Here is a 21,446-nt window from a genome sequence, read left to right as displayed (position 1 = left end):
AGAGTTAGAAGACTAGGGAAAAGAGTGGTGTGATTAATTCTGTAAAGATCAGAAAGTCCCCTGCATTAATGCAGTGCTTATCGTTTCCAAAGTACTTTCACGAGCACCATCTCCAGATGCTGTTACCATGTGTCTTCTCTGCCACACAGCTCACTTTTGTTGAGCAAGAACACTGTTGTTCTAGTTCCAACAGTTTCTCTCACACTGTTCTCTAATAAAAAGTCTGTGATGTTTCAACAATCCCAAGTCCCAACCAAAAGTGAGCACAACTAAATTGGAAACAGATACACTATGAATGCAGGAACACTATATTTATTAAGTCAATAATTCATTTTTAGCAATACAAGTACAGAATATATCACAATGCTGATTACAAACATACTTAGTATGGTTTAATGGTTACAAATAATGGTGGGCACTACAAGTTTGTGATGAGGATGACATGAAAGGTCATTCTGACACAATGAAGAATTAACTGCCTTTAAAAAATCTATCAATGACCTTAGGTATTTCTATAGAAATTACTGTGGCACTATTAGTGGGGATTTTCATGTAAAGAATTGACAGTGATTTGCTTTTGTTTCATTAAGAGATTTTTGAGTCTATTAAACTAAAATCCCCTGTTGCTTAGTAAAGTATAAAAATAGTACTGACCTGGTAATATTTAATAAAACATAGCATTCATTCACATCATAAAAGTGGAACTAAATTGAAAAGTTTTAGTTACCATGGCAACATATCTTCCCATAAAAGAAATCTACAGAAATGAGTAATGTTACACAAATGGTACCTGCAAAGTTATTTAGTGATCCAACACTTGTGCACCACAAACCAAGTTTTCTAGATACCTATATATAGCATATATTTTTAATCTTAAATTTTACTTTTGAAAAAAAAATGTGCACTTCAAAAAACTCACTAAGGCCACTCATGCTATAGATGCCTAGGACTGTAATTAAAGAATAGCATTATTTTAAAAAATGCCAAAGCACACTCCTTCAGATCACCAACAGGGTAAAACCAGTTTTCTGCCTAAAACATTCCTGAGATCTGTGGACAATACAACTACTAGTGTTCAAGCTGGAGATTAATTCAAATGTCAGATAAAAAAAGGAATTTTCTAGCAAGAACTGAGGTCCTCCAAAGCCAAGAGGTGAAATATACATGTTAATTATTAAAGCAAAAATAAAACTCTTAAAAACGTTTTTACTTATAAATAAGTATTTTTCCAGTAGTAACTTTGCCATCCAGAAAAAGAACAGTTTGGAAGCAGCAAGGCTACAAATTCAGGGGAAAAAAACCAACAAAACTGAGTAGCAGTTAATACAGGTATCCTCCGCTTTCTGAAAGTTCACTTTATGCTACTCTGCTTTTATGAAAGACCTACATTAGCACCTGTTTTTGCTAACCAAAAAAAATCCAAAAGGATCTTCACTCTTACGAAAAAAGGTGAAAAGCAAAATTAGCATGCAGCGCTTGTTTTGCAGACAGCTGTTATAGAGGCAGTGGCACCCTGAGCGAGAGTGGCACTGCCAAGCTCCTCCCCTAGAACTACGCTCAGTATCTCAGCTTCAAGCCACAACTGTGCGAGTTTCTGTGCATTATCTCAATTTATTTTGTGCATCCATTAGCAAGACATGTCCTAAGGTAACTGCCTCTCTGCTGTTCACCTGTTTTGGCTTAAAGAGGTTTCATGGGAACGCTCTACTTTTGGATAGCGGTGAAAGCCTCTACCTGCTACTCAGCAAACCATTCTTTCAATCTGTAAAGTATGGCCAAAAGCTTCAATCATGTTCTAGGCATGTGTTTACTGTTCAGCATTCTGTCTGCACTATAAGGCGCAGCCAGATGGCACTCTCATTATTTATGATTGCAGCCGCTGGACCTGGTTTTCACAATATTATGAACCCTTCTCTAACAGGCTAAGAACAAAGGTCTTTGTCAAATCTTTCATTTTCACAAGTGAAAGCACACCTGTGTGGGGATTACCCCAAAGCAATAATGAGTTCATTTTTTGCTGAACAGAGGCAAAATTTGATGATAATAAGGGTCTTAATGCTTCAGGCAAAGTCAGCTTTGGGGACCCATAAAAATTATGGTCTAAAAAACCCAACTGGCTCTCCTAAACTGAATGTAGGAGTGACCGACCACCTGTGTGGCTCACGAATGTTACGGGGCTCCCTGATGCACCCAACTTGAGTAGCACCAAACTTTAGCAAAAAGACTGGGTAAGAGAGAAAAAATGAAAGCCAGGAAAGGATGAGACCAAAGGCCCCTTATTTAATATTACTTTGCTGAACTTCCAGAAAAATCTTTTAAGTTGGTCTAGGATTTCTGACACACAACCCCACCATATATAAAAAGTTTGTTCAAGCAACTGGCTATTGTGAGGTAATTTTATTCTTTGCTTTGAGATTTTGTCTAACCCCAAAAATCATGATGATATTTACCTCCCTAACTTATCCTAAACATCCCTACTGAAAGGATAAATCCCACACTTAAAAATTATTAGGGTATTATTCTTCATTAAAACCAGAAATAATAGCACATTAAGTTATATCACTAACAGAAACTGGCAATCTCTCTTTTCAACCTAGAGTGTCCGCATTAAGTCAAAGTATATGGATTTACAGAAAACTACATTAAAGCAGTGGCAATAAGGGGGAACTACCAATAATGACTTTTTTTTTTTTTAAGAAAAACTGGCAGCCATTTAATATTATCACCCTGTGATCCTAGGCTTCTAAATATCATGTTGCTTTATCACTGAGTGAGCTAAGCTGAGTTCAGACTGAATTAGAGAAGATGAGGCCTTAAGTCATTTGCTTGATTTTATCCTAGGAAATGCTACATGTGCACAAAACCAAAAATATAGATTAAAAAAAAAACTTCATATGAAAACATAAGTTTCAAAATATTTATTGAAAAACAATTTACCATGACATTCCTATACCACAAACATACCACAGGACTCTAAATAACCAACAAAAGTGTACAAAGCCTATCCTTAAAGTATCTTTGGAGGTATTAAATATATAGGCCCATGAGGATAGAGCTGAGTAACTTAAAAATGTTAGTCCTTGGTCACACAGACTATTTGGTAATTAATAAAGAGGTGCCTCTTGGCATTAGATTGTAATAAACTGGAAGGGGGAGGTGCAGGTGTGCCAATGTACTCTTTTCAAAATTAAAAATAATTCAATTTGAGGATTAAACCCAGGTTTCAAAATCACATAGCTATAATCTTAGGGTCTGGGCTTGCTTCATCTCTTTAGGTACCTCCCCTAGTCAATGCCCACTTGGGGACTTAAAAACACCGGCTCATAACTAACAAGACGGCAAATAACAGTTTTAAACAAGGTTGTATTTAGGAAGTCCAAAAAAGTGTTTAAAATCAAATTTATCTGGAATCTCCAATTACTTTTTCTGTAGTCAATGTGGTGGACAGTTTAGATTTTTTCCCCCTCCCACCCCAACATGCCTGTTAAAAGAAAACCAAAATTCAGCACACATCCACTCACCCACAGACCACTCCCAGCATTAGCCAGGAGCAACATCTCTAACAGCCAAGTCATGAACCCCTGAAAATAGGGGGGAAAAACCCTGATTCTTAACTATAGAGGCACCAAATAGGCCACTATAATAAGAACTGAGGTAACAGCAAAAGACCTTTTTGTTTCTTGGATTGCTACATGTCACAACTTCTCAAATTTGAACATTACCTCAACATCAAATAACCTGACTGGCTTAAAAAAAATCAAAACCCAATAAACAGAAAGACAAGTTAGTGAAATAGATAAATCATTAGGGGAATCTTTCCACTTGACTCTTGAATTTCAAATAAAATGACCTAGTTGCACTATTATTTACCATAAACATGAAGGATTTCTAAGAAGACTTGCTGTTTTTCGGAATTCATTTTTCCATTAATCCCCATAAACCACACAGTAACCTATAATTCCCATCTGGACATGAGCTATTTCATGACTCTTAGCCAATATACTTGCTAACTGTGTTGCTTATTAGGGTAACATTTAAAATGAGGGAGATGGCTGCAGCAGATATTTATAGACTTGCTTATGGCACTGCCATCTGTGTACCTTGACTAAAATATGCCACTGAAATTGCCAAATTCCCCTAGTTTGGTGTCTATTACATGAATATAACTTTTGCATGATCACTTTTCATTATACATCTAAATGAAATCATTCTACTGATAAAAGTATAGGCAGGGGCTAAAATATAATCTAAAGCTTCTGGTCCAAATAACCCCTTTCTACATTAGGCTGGTCCTTTTCAGATCCTCCTGGTCCTGTTAGCAAATGCTATCAGAGCATCTTGCATTTTTGTACCCCCAAAAAACACAACAAAACCAAAACAACCAAAGAGTTAGAACTGCTGGTTTATCAGCTTTCCTGTTACTTACAGATCAACACTGGTCCAGTTCAGATGAATCTGACAGTCCTTCCCTTGTAACAGAGCTCTGGAGTGGTTGTATCCACGTCTCTGGGTAAGGTAGCCAAACCTAAGTCTGGATGTCCCTCTTCTATTAGTACTTGTGTTAACTTTTCTATACTGCATATAAAGATTTTCCCCATAAAATTTCTTTACAATACAGTATTGAATACCTCCTCAAGGAAGAATTATATGTTAAAAAGTTGTTAAAATCATCCTTACATAATAAGAATGCAACTCTTTTAAACTCTTAAATAGTTTTATTTAGGGGTTCTACTTTTCTTTCAGGCTTTCTGCAAAATGAATTATTTTTTAAAAAGAAAAAAAAAATTCCTGTTGTTTGTTCTACTAGGTTGAAAATATGGGCCAGATTACTTACACATGCGGTACATGCTGAATATAACTGAATATATGCTTATTCCTATGGACACTCTGCAAGATAGGGATCACCCAAATAGGGTCAATGGACTGGACCAGTGTTTCAATGCAAATTCCAGCCCCGAAAAAACAACATGATTTTGATTTCACAGTATGAATTCCCTGGAATCTGGGAAAAGGTAAATTAGTTAACTGAGGTCCTCCCTCAGCAGCTCGGTCCCTCAACATTCTGAGAAATCAGGAAGGACTGCACCACTTCTTCAGTGGACTGGGGGCTGGTGTTGACATCTTCAAGAGCATCGGTCACTGAATACTGCCGATCTCGCAGCCGGTTCCAGTTAGACAGAACATTGTGATATTCAAACACTTTCTCGTAATTTCCAACGGAGTTGTAAAGTTTAATGAGACCTCGGTAATCATATTCTAGTCCACTGTAGCCTTCACCAAAAAGTTTCTTCCCTGAAAGTAAACATAGAAAGAAAGAAAACTCAAATAAATAATGAAATAACAAGTAGTTTCCACAACACAAGCTCAGTTCTTTAAAATAAGGTGGCTTCGTTTTATTCCCTTAAAAGGAATAGATTCAATTCTTTTATCAGCATTCACCAACATAGTCCTAACCATAATCTACCTCTAGGACTTAAAAGAGATCTAAAGAATGGCAGCACCTTTAACAGTAGAAAAATACATATGCACAAGGCTATTTATTACAGCATTGTTTATAAGTGCGAAATATTAGAAACAAATGAAGATTTGTTTCAATCTACTATGGAACATCCACTCAACTATGGAACATCCATTCAAGGCATACTATGCAGCTATAAACAGAGGAGGGAGCTCCCAGCTCTTTATGAACTGACATGGAGTCATTTATAGGGTATACTGTTGAGTGAAAAAAAAAAGCAAAGTACAAAAAAGTACCAAGAGTTTGCCACCTTTTATGTATAAAAGGGAAAATAAAATATTTATGTATCTGAACATTTGTGCAAAAAGATACACAGAAAATATGGGACTTCCAGGATTGAGCAAGGTAATATATTATGGATAATGAGCAATCTCACATACATGAATATATGATTTATTGGCAAAGGTAGCACAGCAGAGGGGAAAGGACAGTCCTTTGAAAAAATGGTCCTGGTCAACTGTATATCCATACGGAGGAAAAAAAAGGCGGGGGGTGGGGGATTTGATTGCTACCTTACACCATAAACAAAAATCAATTTCAGGACTGTGGATCTAAATGTGAATGGTAAAATAAAGTTTCCAGAAGATAATCTTCCAAAAGAGTATCTCCATGACTTTGGGGTAGGAAAAGATTTCCTAAACAGAATATAAAAAGTGTTAACCATAAAAGAAAAGAGCAACATTTGATTACATTAAAATCTAAGAACTTCTGGTCTTTGAAAGGCACCATTAAGAAGTAAGAAGTAGGGACTTTCCTGGTGGCGCAGTGGGTTAAGACTCCATGCTCCCAATGCAGGGGGCCCGGGTTTGATCCCTGGTTAGGGAACTATATCCCACATGCATGCTGCAACCAAGAGTTCGCACGTGGACTTCCCTGGTGGTGCTTTGGTTAAGAATCCGCCTGCCAGTGTAGGGGACACGGGTTCAAGCACTGGTCCGGGAAGATCCCACATGCCGCAGAACAACTTAGCCCATGCACAACTACTGAGCCTGCGCTCTAGAGCCCACGAGCCACAACTACGGAAGCCCATGTGCCTACAGCCCATGCTCTGCAACAAGAGAAGCCACATCGATGAGAAGCCCGTGCACCGCAACGAAGAGTAGCCCCCACTCGCCGCAACTAGAGAAAGCCTGCACGCAGCAACAAAGACCCAATGCAGCCAAAAATAAATAAATAAATAAAAATTTAAAAAAAGACAGAGTTCGCACATCACAACTAAGGAGCCCGCCTGCTGCAACTAAGTCCCGGTACAACCAATCAAAAAAGAAAGAAAGGGAGGGAGGGAGGGAGGAAGGAAGAAGCAGTAGAGTGAGAGTTATCTGCAACACATTTAACCAACAGATACATTCAAAGTATATGAAGAACTTCTATAAACCAATAAGAAAATGACAGACAAGTCAATATAAAAATGGGGAAGAGTTTTAATAGGCACAACATTCAGATGATGACCACAGTATCTTATTTTCTAATAGGGCTGAACTGAAAACAATTCAAATGTTCCAAATATCCATTAACAGTAGAATGGATTAAATAATGATATACTAATCCAATACAATATTACACAGCACTGGAAATTAACAAGCAACAGTGATATGAACAACACAGATGTATCTCACAATTGATGTTCACCAAAAGAAACCAGGCATATAAAAATATACATTGTATGATTTCATTTATATCAAGTTAAAAAACAGGCAAACTGGGTCTATGTTAAAATCAGAAGAAGGGAGAGGATGGGCTGGGGGTAGTGTTTACACAAATATTTAAAAATAACTACTTTTGCCTTTACTTGACACTCTACTGTCATATTTCTTACTAGTGGCTTCAACATCAATAAATAATCTTTAGCAAAATGTTTCAGATGATTTCTGAGTGGTTTCTGGATATCCTTAGCAGCTCTAAACTCATTTAAGTCTTAATAATAACACTTCCCTATACAACATATAAGACATGTTGATCTCTAATCAATTGACTAAGAAAATTTTAAAGTAACATACCAATTGCTATAGATCGCAGATAAAGTTTCTCAGCATTTTCATACTGATTCATGTCATAATTATATAAAGAAGCCAGATGTCCCACTGAAAGGGCTACTTCATAATCTTCTTGACCAAGAAGTTGCTCTTTAATCTGAATTGCTTTGATGTGCATTTCTTCTGCTTCCTGAAAAACAATTAAGGTGTATTAACTATTAGATTATACTTTTTCTTATGTCAACAATTCTTACCCCATGAGTAAGATTCTTCTAAATGCCAAAGACGTCTTATGGATGGCATAAGGTAATCTGATCAGAGAACACACTATATTCTTCCAAAAGTTGCCTATGGGAAGCCTTACTGGTTTGGGGAAGCTGTGCACATAAGCTGATGAAAGTAATAGTACCAAATGACAAATACCAAAATGACAAAAGAAAACCTGTCCTTGTAATAAAAGAAACAAAAGAAAACCTGTCCTTGTAATAAAAAATTGTTGGAAGAAATTAACATCAAAATATTCTAAGGTGAAAATTTCTTCTTTCAGTTAATACACTCTAAAATTTAACTGAACCTTGTTAAGAAACTCTACACTATAGTATGTTATTTTACATAGAAGTATACTTTATTTTATTTTTTGGAGTTTTGACAATTTTTATTCCAACAAACCAAATTCAGGGTAATTGAGAAATGTGTAAACTGATTTTTAGATAAAAATGAATGTCTTAAGCAGCAACTCTCATCCCTTCCTTATTGTGACCCTGTAATGGACAATAAGAATCTATGACTCAAAATTCTAAAAGGGAACTAAATTCAGTAAATTTTTATCATCACTACAATTAATAACACTTGCAATATCTTATATTTCTTACATACCTATTATGTGGCAGGCATTCTGCTAAGTGCTGTACTTAAACTACTATCTAAGAGCTATGTTTTAAGTCTAACTTAAACTACTAGCTAAGAGCTATGTTTTAAGTCTAACTATAATAACTGTTTTAGTCTTTATGGTTTGATATATTTATTTTTCTAGGGTCTGTATTTTTGAATTTTATTTATATTTTGACTGTCTTTTTTTAAAAATTTATTTATTTTTATTTATTTATGAATTTTGGCTGCTGTGGGCCTTCGTTGCTGCACGCGGGCTTTCTCTAGTTGAGGCGAGAGGGGGCTACTCTTCGTTGCAGTGTGCGGGCTTCTCATTGCAGTGGCTGCTCCTGTTGCGGAGCATGGGCTCTAGGCGCGCAGGCTTCAGTAGTTGTGGCTCACGGGCTTAGCTGCTCCGCGGCACGTGGGATTTTCCCAGACCAGGGCTCGAACCCGCGTCCCCTGCATTGGCAGGTGGATTCTTAACCACTGCACCACCAGGGAAGCCCCTGTCGTTTTATACTAGCCATTTTCTCAATTCTTATGTGAAATAATGTAGGAGTATAATAAATGTATACCTTATTATTTAAGATTACTAAAGAAGCATTATTTAAGATTTACTTATTATTTAAGATTATATTTTATTACCTAAGATTATTAAGAGAGAGAAAAATATAGTAAAATGTGCTTCTAACCTTAAATTTTCTCATTGACTGATAAAGTCTTCCAAGGTTTCCATAGTGTTTTGCAGTCTGTACATTAAATTCCCCAAAAGCTTTTTTAGCTAGCTGGAGTGAAGACAGGTGCAAATCATGAGCTTCTTGAAGCAACCTCTGTTCAGTTTCTTTATTATGACAGTCAATTGCAATCTCCTCTAAAATAAGTGCTGAATAAGAAGGCAATAAAATTAGTGCATTTCCAAACCATGTATCAAAGCTAATCAGAACATAAAATTTAAAACTAAATTTTACAGATGTTAGTTGTATATACTTATATATGCTTATGGTTTAGAACCATAAACCATATCCCATGCCACAGAACTGGTAAAGATGAAAGTATTCCATTTTAATGAAAAAATACACTTTTGGTCATTCTATTTTGCACAGTATAATGAATTTCAAATTTAAGAAAAACAATGGTATACAACAAATTATTTTGTAGAATTACTCTCTATTTTACCAGACCTGTTATGCTTTGCTGATGTGAATTTGTTGTTTAAGCAAAGGAAGACAAGGAAGACAAGAATAAAGAGGCAAAGTTTTTAAAGTTGTGAAAAAGTTGTCAAGGAGTACCTAAGCACTGCTGAAAAATTTGAAACCACACTTTGTAAATTATATAACCTTTAACCAAATACAACTAAAAGAACTGGTTTCCTCCTAACTCACTTGACCAATCAAACCAGTCAAGAAGATAATTTAACTTCAAAGTCCCATTCAAGACCCTCAAATTCCATTTAAAGTCTTAAAAACACATATTCTTTTACCAGGCAATTTTATTTCTAGGAAAATTGTCCATGTGCACAAAAGTAAAAAGAGATTTAGTTCACTGTAGCATTTTTAAAGAACAAAAGGTTAAAAAACAATTTAAAGGTCCAATAAGACAGGTGAGGTTAAGAACATTAGAAAAAAAGATATATACCTACATGTACTGAAATGGGAAAATGTTGATAATATATTAATTGAACAAAGCAGATTACAGAACTAAAAAAAATTATTCACTCATTTCAGCATTTGAAGAAAGAAAAGTTTAAAAGAATATTCACCAAAATGTTGATTCTGGATCGATGAGATTTCAGGTAACTTAATTTTTTCTCTTTTCTAACTTTTAATTTTTGACATTAATCGTGTATTACTTGCATGACTTTAAAAATGCGAACCTAGAGGGGAGGTAAAACCCAGTTCCAGAATTAAGGTAAAAGTTATCCAACATGCATGGAATTACCACATGGGTGACCCAATCATGTTGGCAAACTGAAAGCCTTGGTAGTGATTTGCAGAAGAGTTAATAAGAAGAAAGTGGTATGTGGTAAGAGCCTTACAACATTAAGGGTAACCTGATATGAAACTGAGTTTCAGAGGCTTGCATGATAAAACTGAAGGTATGAGAAAAACCCATCTTCAGTTTCCTACCCTTGTCACTGCACAGTAATAATTTGTGATTCTTCCATCCTCTCCTCAAAAGAAAGGACTGACTGAATGAATGAATGAGTGAAAGGAAAGAGAGGAAGGAAGGTAGGAAAAGGTAAAGAAAGAGGCAAAAGAAATGTATTCTGGCCTATTAACAATGTTATATGAGAGATGTGAACAACCTTTCATTATGAACCACTGTAAATTCTTAGAGTTGTAGGCAAATACTTTAAATCAGTGAATTGGCTATTTTAGTAATATGCAGTCTAATCCTGAGGAAATAAACAAATACCCCTATTTTATACCATATACCATCGATTTTAAAGTTATCAGAGAGTAGACATCTATTATAATTGACAGCGAAAGAAATCTTAAAAAAAAAACATACATACGTGTGTGTATATATATATATATATATATATATATATATATGAGACTAGATTACAAAGGGTACCTTTCACCCTCTTTGAAGAAGCCAAAAGAAGATGATCTTCAGGTAGGATGTGGGTAATGATACCAATAGCTCTTTCTGCATGAAATCTGCAATACAGATAGATATACTCTGGCATTTCTTTTAAGTTACAAATAATTTAAGCATTAAAAAAAATCACAATTTATAATACTGAATTTCTAAAACTATCTGTGGAAAAGGACCAGTTTTTTTTTGTTTTAAAGTTCCAATCTTTTGTAGACTGAACTTTTAAACATCCAGTGGATTCCCATCTCCCTCGGAATCAACTGTGAAGTTGCTATCACAGCCTATAAGGCTCAATATAATATGATCTTTCACTGGGCTACCTCTCTGACCTCATCTCCTACCATTCTCAGAAACAATCCTCTCTTTTCCTTCCAGGCACACAGGAACTGCAGTTTTCTGAACACGTAAAGCACGTGCTCACCTATGACTCTTGCGCTCGCTTTACTGTCTCTCTGTAATGGCTGTCCCCTAAATATCCACATGGCTTACCCACACTGAAGTTTTTCCAGACCAGCCTATACAAAAGACCCTAAAAAATCTACCATCACTCTTTAAACTCTTAGCTTACTTTATTCTCCTTCATAGCATGTATTCTCACCTGACATGTTTGGTTATTTGTTCATGGCCCATCTCGTCAAACAGAAAGCAAGCTGTTTGTCTATTTTATCTGCCAGATAATCTCAAACAACTCCACGCCTTCTATTCCCAGCGTCCAGGTAATCATTAGTTTTCTCAGATCTGTCTTCCAGTTCACTGTCTCTTTAGTTGTGTCTAATCTGCTGTTTAACTTGTCTACTGAGTTTTATTTTTGTTTTTTTTTTTTTGTCTACTGAGTTTTAATGTCAATGACTATTTTCCAATTCCAGCTATTATAATGTTTTTTGTAATAAAAGTGCTTATTAAGACAATTCATACCAACACAATTCACCCATTTAAAGTGTACAATTGAAGGTTTTTAGTATATTACAGAGTTATGTACCCATCACAATTAATTTCAGAATATTTTCATCACCTCAGAAAGAAACCTTGTGCCCTTTAGGAGTCATTTCGTTTTCCTCCAACTCCACCAGCCCTAGGCAACCACCAACTTACTTTCTGTTTCTACTTCTTTGCCTGTATCTAGACAGTTCATATAAATGAAATTATACAATATGTGGTCCTTTGTAACTGGCTGCTTTCACTTAGCACAATGTTTTAAAGGTTCATTCATGCTGTAGGATGTATCAGTTGTTTTATTTTTTTAATTGAAGTATAGTTGATTTACAATGTTGTGTTAGTTTCAGGTGTATGGCCAAGTGATTCGGTTATACATACATATATATCTATTTTTTTTTCAGATTCCTTTTCCCTTATAGGTGATTACAAAATACTGAGTATAGTTCCCTCAGTTGTTTTATTTTTAAATCTGCCTTTTTTCCTTCATTTTCCCTCCAAAATATTACTGATTCCTTCTTTTATATCAGCGCCAGCACATTTTTTTCTGTAAAGGGCCATATAGTAAATATCTCAGATTATGCGGCTACACTCTGTCCCAACTACCCAACTCTGCTGTTACAGCATCAAAGCAACCATAGACAATACATGAGTGCATGAGCACTGCTATGTTCCAATAAACCTTTATTTTGCCTTCAGGCCATAGTTTGCCAACCCGTTTTATATCTTTAAACATTTAAGAAACCTTACTTTATAGTATCAGCCATAAAGTTCTGTTAACTGATATTTTTAGTGTTCTAATCTTGATCATTATGTCTGCTGACTCACCCATGGGGGAAATGTTCCCTTATTTAAATATTTTTTATGATGAGTTCATCTCAGGTACAGCTAGATCTATGGGAAGTCTGTATGGCTTGGACGGAAGGTTAATTATTTCCAAGAGTTTTGCATTTTCTCCTGAAAAGCATCCCAGGAGAACTAGCAGTCCCAACGTGCTTCTTAATGTTTTCCTCAGTTTGGGGGTTCGTGCATGCATGATGCCCAAACACAACGTAGACATCTATAAATTATAAATTCCCCTGTGAGGCTCCTTTTTTTTTCAACTGAGGGCCCAACTTAAGTTGGACAAATTTCCATGTCACCTCTCTTGCCAGTGGGCAGTTTTTTCCCCTAGTCTACTCTTTCTCCGAGGGTGTAGCCTTGATCTTGGCTTCATGTGAGGGTTTCACTTCTAAGCCACAGCTTCCTATGGGCTAAATGCCTTGTCTCTTAAACCCAGGATTGCTGTTCAACCAAGGTTACAGAAACTTCTAAGCCTTCTAAGCCTTTCCACCCCAGAACACTCATACTGTAGTTCATGCCTACCCATTTTGGATTTTAGTCCATTACTGGCCCTTGGGGATTTCTTCTCTATCTTACAAGCTCAGTTATGCATTTAAAAAGATGATTGTTACATTATTCAGTATTTCTGCATGTTATGAGCAAGTTTTTAGGTTAAGTCTGTCATTTAACCAGACACTACTGTATTAGTCAAAGAAAAATTACTGAAGGAGACACTTAAAAAATAAGTCATATTCTATATGGAGATCTATGTCTCAACATTAAACCACATAAGATCTAAACAAATGGCTTATAAATTGATATGATTTTAAATGACTTCAAGAACATTTTAGGTATCTTGTTCAAGTTCCAGGAGGACAAATTTAATCCATAAGATACACTGAAAAGTATTGCATTAGGAAAAAACAAAACAAAATATAGCAACAGTATGTAATCCCTCACTGAAAAGGAAAGTGGAACTTACAGTGCATTGTCAAATTTCCCAGAGCTATACTGGTGAACATAAGAAGAATAAGCCAAGTCTTCATGAGCTGTTGCTACATGGATATTTTTGCCACCAAACACTGACTGCCGAATGTCAAGGGCTGCCTGAAAGAGTCATGAGAATAACTGGTAATACCGTGAATCCTTAAAAGACACTACCCAGTTAAATTAAGCATCCTAGTAATTTAAATATAGATTCTATATACTCAATCCCATCAGTTTTGAAAAAAGTCCTGCTGTATTTAAATCACAACAGAACATAAAATTCACCTACAGCCTGATTTTCTAAAGAGTAAGTTTGACTTAAAAGGCAATGGCTTAATAATAAAATCATTCACATGTCTTAGGAATTACATTAGTGTTTTTCTCTATGTCCTCTTCGGAAGTAAACTATAAAATCAAGGATACCTTGTCCAGAGTGATGGCATAACACATCATTTTCCTGAGGCTGACTGAGATAAGGCCTAAAATAATTGCTATCAAGCCTCCTTGCTACTACGAAGGCAGCTATAATGATTTGAGCTAAATCAACAACAAAGACAAGCCATCATCTCGGTAAATGAAAAATGGAAAACTACTCTTACATACTGACCCACAACCCCCGAACTTTTTTCCTGGATGACACTCTTTAATTCCTAAAACATTAAGTTTTAAGCCTTCTAGGTATTATTTAGTAAAATAATGGAGTACCATATATGAGGAAGGGCTCAGAAAGAGTTATTTTTAGACAGTGGTTTATACATCACAAATTACAGGTCAGCAAGTCAATTTAGGTTGAAAGAAAAAAAGTGTAACTATTAACATACCTGATAAATTGCAACAGACTGACAGATATTATCTACATTGAGTAAGTAGAACCCATAATCTAGCAGTGTATCAGAATATTTTGGGTGTTTGGATCCAAAATGATCCCTATAAAAAGATACAAAACTATTAGGATATAAACTAGAAAGAAACAATTTGAAATGGTATTTTTAATAACAATCACCTACCGTGCCAAATACACTGCATGCTTAATTAACTGTTCTGCCTTCTTAAATTCACGTTTTACAACACAAGCCTAAAGATAAAGTGAAAAATTGTTAAATAACTCTGAAACAGTTAATTAGTGTGTTGAAACAAGTATGGCTTATATTGATATAGTCAAACTATAATGGTTGAAAAAAGCATCTTCAAACATAAATAGAATGGTTCTATTTGTAATTTCTTTCCTTCCAAGTATTTTAAAATTCCATTATAAACAGATCTGTACATACCCTGGGAAATTACAAAACTTAAAATTTTGATAGTCATGCCCAGAACAAACCTGTTATAACACAGTTACCTTAAAAAGCTGGTATATTCCCATCCTTACATATTATTAAAACAGAGGCGGGGAGGGTTCACCGTATTATTTTCTAAGGTACTTATTTATATCCCCGTTCTACGGTGGCTTACAACTATTTTGTAGTTTTCCATCTAATAACTTTTAAATGCACAGAATTCCAAGTATTCCTATTACTTCTTAAAATATTTTGATTCATGAGACAGCCAGTAGTCTTTAACTGTAAATATTATTTGCATACAGAAATGTAAATCTTGCATATATATTAAGCTGTCTTTATATTAAATGTATATTCAATGTTTTAAATTAATTAAAAACATATTAATGTCTCTTCTAGCTCTAATAATAACCTGAATATTTATGCTGTTTACTTGCTCTAAAATGACTTATTTCATAAATTTCGCAGAAATCTTTAACTCTTCTAAATCTATAATTTTAGAATAATTCTTCTAATTGAAATTTCCATAAGTAAAACCAACCAAAATGGAATATTCAAAACTGAAAAACCTCTGGGTAGAAAGAGTATATCTGAAAAGTATATCAATGCTTCAAAGCCTCAGTGTACCAAAGCAGCAATTTTTAAATATTACTAAATGGCTTCAAAGACTTAATGCATATTTTTTTACAGAGTAAGAAGAAACTAGAGTAAAAATCAAATAAGTATTGCCTACCAACTCAAGAAAAAAAAGCTATCACACTGTGACACTGCCAATACTGTGACTAAAAGATTTAATACCAGGCTATTTTTTAGGAGAAAAGTGACGAAAGTCTATACAACCATGACAAAAGGAATTCAGGTTGCTGTAAAGGTTTAAGAAAGAAGCCAGACTTCTAAAACTGAGCAGAGAAACTTAGAATATAGACTTTGTTATCCATGAGTATGCAATACCTGATCTGTTAAACAGTAGGTTAATTTACACAAATTTAAAGCTTACTAAATCCTATAATCCATTTAATAATTTCAACATTATATTTACCTTAGAAGCTTGTCTTAAAACATCCACCACGACTTTGACTGGTAAGCCTGTTGTGATTTCTTTCATTGCCTCAATGCACCATTTGTATGCCTAAAAAATATTTACAGAAGAGCAAAACCTGTGATATATCAAATTGACAATATTTAATGAAGTGATTATGAATTTTTCCTGCAAGCTTACAAGTACTTGAATAAGAACACATATAAAATATTTACACTTAAAATTTTCTCTCAGAGGCTGAGTCTTCTTGAAAGTGTAAGTTTGTTACATTTTTCTTTGGATATGTGACACATATTCAGGAAATCAGAGGCATGTTCTTTGTGGCCCAGAATATACCGTTCCCTCTGCCTTAAAATACATTCCCCTCCGCCCTCCGACCCCTTAAACCACCTAAGTTGTCCTTCAGGTTTCAGCCCTAGACTAGGTTTCCTGTACTTTCCTTCCCCTACTGTAACACTAATTATTTTGTATCTTAATTGCTTGTTTAGTTGAGTGCTTACTTTGTGCCAATTATTGTTCTAAGCACTTAATGTGCACTAACACACACATTTAATTGACACAACATCCCTTTGAGATATGTACTATTATTATAGGAAAACGAGGTGCAGAGAGGTTAAGTACTAGGCAATGTGCTGGCACATAGGTATCTACTGGGGAGCACAACAGAAAATGTCCTTCGTCTCCTAGTGCTTAGTGGGGAAAAAAAGCAAAATAAATTACTTTATAGATAGTAAGAACTGCTTCAAAGAAACAAAATAATATTATGAAGGGATCACAAAAAATGTGGGGAAAACAAATTGAAAATATTAGAAAGTAAACATTTGTTTTCCTCTGTAAGCTTCCATCTCTTCCATTCCACCTAAAAGATGTAGCTATTCAGAAGCAATTTTGATACAAAAAGGAAATATATGAGATTTAGGCCAAAAAACCTGATTTGTTTGTAAGATACTAAATAAGCTGATTTTGTTCCAGAATAAGAAGGTAAAATCTATGGTAAGTTGTAAGTAATACTGCTTTTAAAATATTTACTGCCCCTCCTCGGGGAAAGATAAAGTTCTCTTCCACATTAAAGACGAGAATGGTTATGTGAGTTCCTTTAGCCAAAATATTAATTAAAATATAAGCAGAGGTGAAACATGGCATTTCTGGGAGAAAGCTCTAAGAACCAGTAATCCCTTCCCCATAATGCTTCTGCCTCTGCTCAAGGCTGGTAATGTTCTAGATACAGGCTGTTCCACAACGCAGGGTTTTGATCAAAGTATAGAGGGGATGTTAAGCAGAGCCACAGAGATCCCAAGATGGGATGTAGCATGAGCAAGAAATAAACTTTTATTATTCCAAGTCAGTGCTGTTTGGAGGTTGATATTACCTTAGCATAACCTAGCCTACATGGACTAATAACAGAATATGGTGATAATTCATCAAACTATTGATGTATCCTCAAGATTTGTGTACTTTTCTGTAGATACAACGACAAATTTATAAACTATCAAGATTATCCAAGAAACATCTATAGACTTAAATATTCCTCATGAATGTGCGAGTTGCAAAGATCATGAATAAGACACATTACGACACCCCAATTCAAATGTTCAGAAAGAAAATAACCGTCAATTAAATAGTAACTGCCTAGTAAAGAAAGTGGAAACTGGTGGGACTTCCCTGGTGGTCCAGTGGGTAAGACTCTGCCCTCCCAATGCAGGAGCCCTGGGTTCGATCCCTGGATGGGGAACTAGATCCCACATGAGGCAACTATGAGCCCGCATGCCGCAACAAAACACGCTGCAGCAAGGATCCTGAGTGCCGCAATGAAGACCCAGTGCAGCCAAAATAAGTAAATAAATAAAAATAAATATTAAAAAAAGAAAGAAAGAAAGTGGAAACTGGTGAATAAAAGGTACTTTTCTTCCACTGAATACATCGGTGAGTCTGGACATATTAAGGTGGGTCTGGAGCTGAGTACATGAGTAAAAAATGGCAAGACATGACTCACTTTATAGAACAGAAAGAAGGATGCAGGGCAGTATGAAAAACGAGGATGAAAAGAAACAATGAAAGAGGAAACAGAGATGGCCAAGATGAGGAGGACATATGCAGAGAGATAAAAAGATGGTGGGGCACCTGAAGAATTTTTTTTTCTTTTGGGTGTACCATGCGGCTTGCGGGATCTTAGCTCCTCAATCAGGGACTGAACCCGGGGCCCCGGCAATGAAAGCACTGAGTCCTAACCACTGGACCGCCAGGCAATTCCCAGAAGAACTTTTAAGGTAGGTATTTCTAATACTTGAACTGTTGCTGTTTACTTCATTCTCATTTCTAGTAAAGGCTATCCACACAAAGGCCCTCTGTGAATGGGGTTCTTTGTTTTTGGTGTGTGGAAATCATAGAAAGGGGCCAAATTCTATATCTGGGTCAATAAGCTATGGAATAGTCTGCATAAAAGGGGCGGCAAAATAATCCATCGACAGAACGAGTTCAGCAGACACAGCAACTCAGCATCAAAAATAACCGAAGAACTTACATAAACCTCCTGAGAAAATTGAGGCATGCTGATAAGGATCTTAGATTTTAACACATACACTTAACGACTTAAAAGAATTTCCCCCCAACTTTATTGATGTATAACTGACAAATAAAAATTGTATATATTTAAGGTGTTCATGATGACTTGATATACATATACACTGTGAAATGATTATCACAATCTAATTAACACATCCATCACCTCACACTGTTACCTTTTTTGTGTGTGATGAGCACACTTAAGATCTACTCTTAGCAAATTTCAAATACACAATACAGTATTAACTATAGTCACCACACTGTACGTTAGATCCTCAGAACTTACTCATCTTATAATGAATTGTCAAGCTTTCAAAAATAGTTAATGTAAACAATGAGGCATGCCTATTAGAATGGCAAAAATCTAAAACACTGACAACGCCAAATGCTAGCAAGGATATGGAGCAACAGGAGCTCTCATTCACCGCTGGTGGGACGTACACTGGTACAGACAGTTTGGCAGCTCCTTAAAAAACTTATACTCTCACCATTACGATTCAACAAATGCATTCCCTGATGATACCTCTTAGATAGTAAAAGCAGGATGATCCTAGCACTGGGATTGTAAACATCACTTCACAATTATTCTAGAATTCTCCAGTTTCACTTCTAATGGTGACTTTCTTTTAAATATGGAACATACACGTATTTATATTACGGGGTAAAAATTGAGATAGGGATAATTTTAAAATATGAAAGCTAAATGACAGCTATCTGACAGCATAAAGTAATTATGATATTCTTCCATAAATAAAGGAGTTAAGCTTACACAGCTCACTTCTCAACTATGTATTCATTAGCTCCAAAGCCTTAATTTAACAGTATAAAGCCAAGAATGAGGCTATCTTTCTCATAATGAAGAGACAGAAGCAAAACAATGCAATAAAGTATAAATAAAATCTAGGTTCCCACTGAAATGAATGCCTTCAAGTTATGAGAATTCACCCAGAGCTACACATCCAATAAAAAAGCACCTATTAAAGGTTCATTTAACAGAGCATGCCCTCAAAATAATTTATGCAGAGATACATTTGGTCAAATTAAAAACAAAAACAGGCTCTAAAACTGTATATGTATGTTTAAATTCCATCTCACAGAATAATCCTTTTGCGTAATTTAAAATATTCCATTACAAATGTATATTGCTTTAAGTAAACCTAATATGTCAAAATGAGATCTATTAAAACAAATATGACATTATATGATTTATCTTTTGTTTTATAGATACTTACTGGTCACAGTGAAATGTTCTTCAAAACACTCACCTCATCATAGTGACTTTTTGCAAATAGGAGTGCACACAGTTCTCCATAGAGTGCAGCTCTGTTTGCTTGCTGGCCATGTTTTGAGAGTTTATCCATGTATGTCTGAGCTAACTTAAATGTTTCTTCACCCAAATGATATTTGCAGTTTCCATTTCGCACATGAAGCAATCTGCAGAAGCACAAATAACATTACTCTATTTCTGATAGCTATTTCCAGCATGGGAGAACTGATAACCTCTTACTGATCACTATGTAGCACCCAAATGAGTTAAGGTCGCGAGACAGAAGAAATGAGGCAGCACTGGAAAACAACCATCCAGCTGAAGCTGGGACCAACTAATGCACAGAAAAAAGTATATGCTCGTTCCAGAAAGCTACCTATGGTTATCTCATCCAACTTTGATTCCTTATCTTCTCTAAATATTTTGTGCATTTGTGACTTACCATGTGCTACATCTATCACTTAATTCTTTTTGTTCCAAATCCCAAAGTAATGCAGTTTCATTATAAAAAATTTGGAAAACAATGAAGACAATAAAAATCAACATGAAATTCTATTACCTACCATTACTTTCCATTCTTTTTTTAGTATATTCGTGCAACCCTTGATCAGTTACCACTCATTTTATGTTGCTTCATAAAAGTTGTTTTTACTTATCTTTCCAGTAAGATAAGTTCACTGAAAATAGTGGTACTGCCAGTTCTTTCTTTTATAACCTTTATCCTCTATGGTGGAAAAATACAGAATTCTTTACACAAAGTATCTGTAAAACCATGCTATCTAGTTGTTGTTGGTTTTTTAAAAAATATTTATTTATTTAGGCTGCACTGGGTCTTAGTTGTGGCACGTGGGATCTTTAGTTGCGGCATGCGGACTCTTAGTTGCGTCATGTGAACTCATAGTTACAGCATGCATGTGGGATCTAGTTCCCCAACCAGGGATCGAACCCGGACACCCCGAACTGGAAGTGCAGAATGTTACCCACTGGACCACCAGGGAAGTCCCAAAACCATGCTACCTAGTGATATGTAAGAGTAGTAAAATGCTTTTGGTCAGAATGAGGTCAAGATAGCAACAGACTATACATCTGTACAGACCATACAAGACAGGAGAACAGAGTGAGGACTGGACATATATTTATGTATCTATTATAATGTTGGCTAAAACATTATGTCCATATATCATGCTAAACATTATGTCCATGTATCATGACAATTTTCTGAAAATGCTCAGCCCTGAGATGGAACAAAATATAAATGTAATTTAAAAGAAAACCAAGTATTAAAAAAAGAAAACCAAGTATGAAGAGGTTAGGAAGCATTCTTCAGGAGTATTAAATAAAACCCAGATACTTAAAATCTAATTTTTATATCTATTCCAAAAATATTAACAGATCAATGACCCAAGATGAGAAACACTCTTAACAATCTTCTGATGTCTATCATTCCATTGTACAGTGAGAAAAAAGAGAGTACTTTTAATTAACTTTTTTAAAAATTGAAGTCCAGCTGATTTACAATGTTGTGTTAATTACTGCTATACAGCAAAGTGACTCTGTTATACATATATATATATATATATATATATATATATATATA

General features: G+C 35.3%; 1 protein-coding gene across 1 annotated transcript in view; it reads right to left on the bottom strand.

Annotated features, from left to right (window-relative positions):
• Positions 1-296: 296 nt before the first annotated feature.
• Positions 297-21,446, bottom strand: part of APPBP2 (amyloid beta precursor protein binding protein 2) — a 72,934-nt gene continuing 51,784 nt past the window's right edge. Inside the window, exons 5-13 of the mRNA XM_027087305.1 lie at positions 19,848-20,016; positions 16,021-16,110; positions 14,712-14,779; positions 14,526-14,631; positions 13,700-13,824; positions 10,939-11,024; positions 9,054-9,244; positions 7,516-7,681; positions 297-5,292 (exon numbers count right to left, since the gene is read on the bottom strand). Of these exons, the coding sequence (XP_026943106.1) occupies positions 5,039-5,292; positions 7,516-7,681; positions 9,054-9,244; positions 10,939-11,024; positions 13,700-13,824; positions 14,526-14,631; positions 14,712-14,779; positions 16,021-16,110; positions 19,848-20,016 (1,255 nt within the window). The 3' untranslated portion in view covers positions 297-5,038. The remainder of the gene's footprint in view (positions 5,293-7,515; positions 7,682-9,053; positions 9,245-10,938; positions 11,025-13,699; positions 13,825-14,525; positions 14,632-14,711; positions 14,780-16,020; positions 16,111-19,847; positions 20,017-21,446) is intronic.

The sequence above is a fragment of the Aethalodelphis obliquidens genome, unplaced genomic scaffold (assembly GCF_003676395.1).
Source record: "Aethalodelphis obliquidens isolate GAN/ISIS:26980383/991018 unplaced genomic scaffold, ASM367639v1 scaffold58, whole genome shotgun sequence".
Taxonomy (NCBI): Eukaryota; Metazoa; Chordata; class Mammalia; order Artiodactyla; family Delphinidae; genus Aethalodelphis; species Aethalodelphis obliquidens.
Note: the sequence above shows the minus strand (reverse complement) of the source record. Positions and strands in the feature narration are given on the sequence as shown.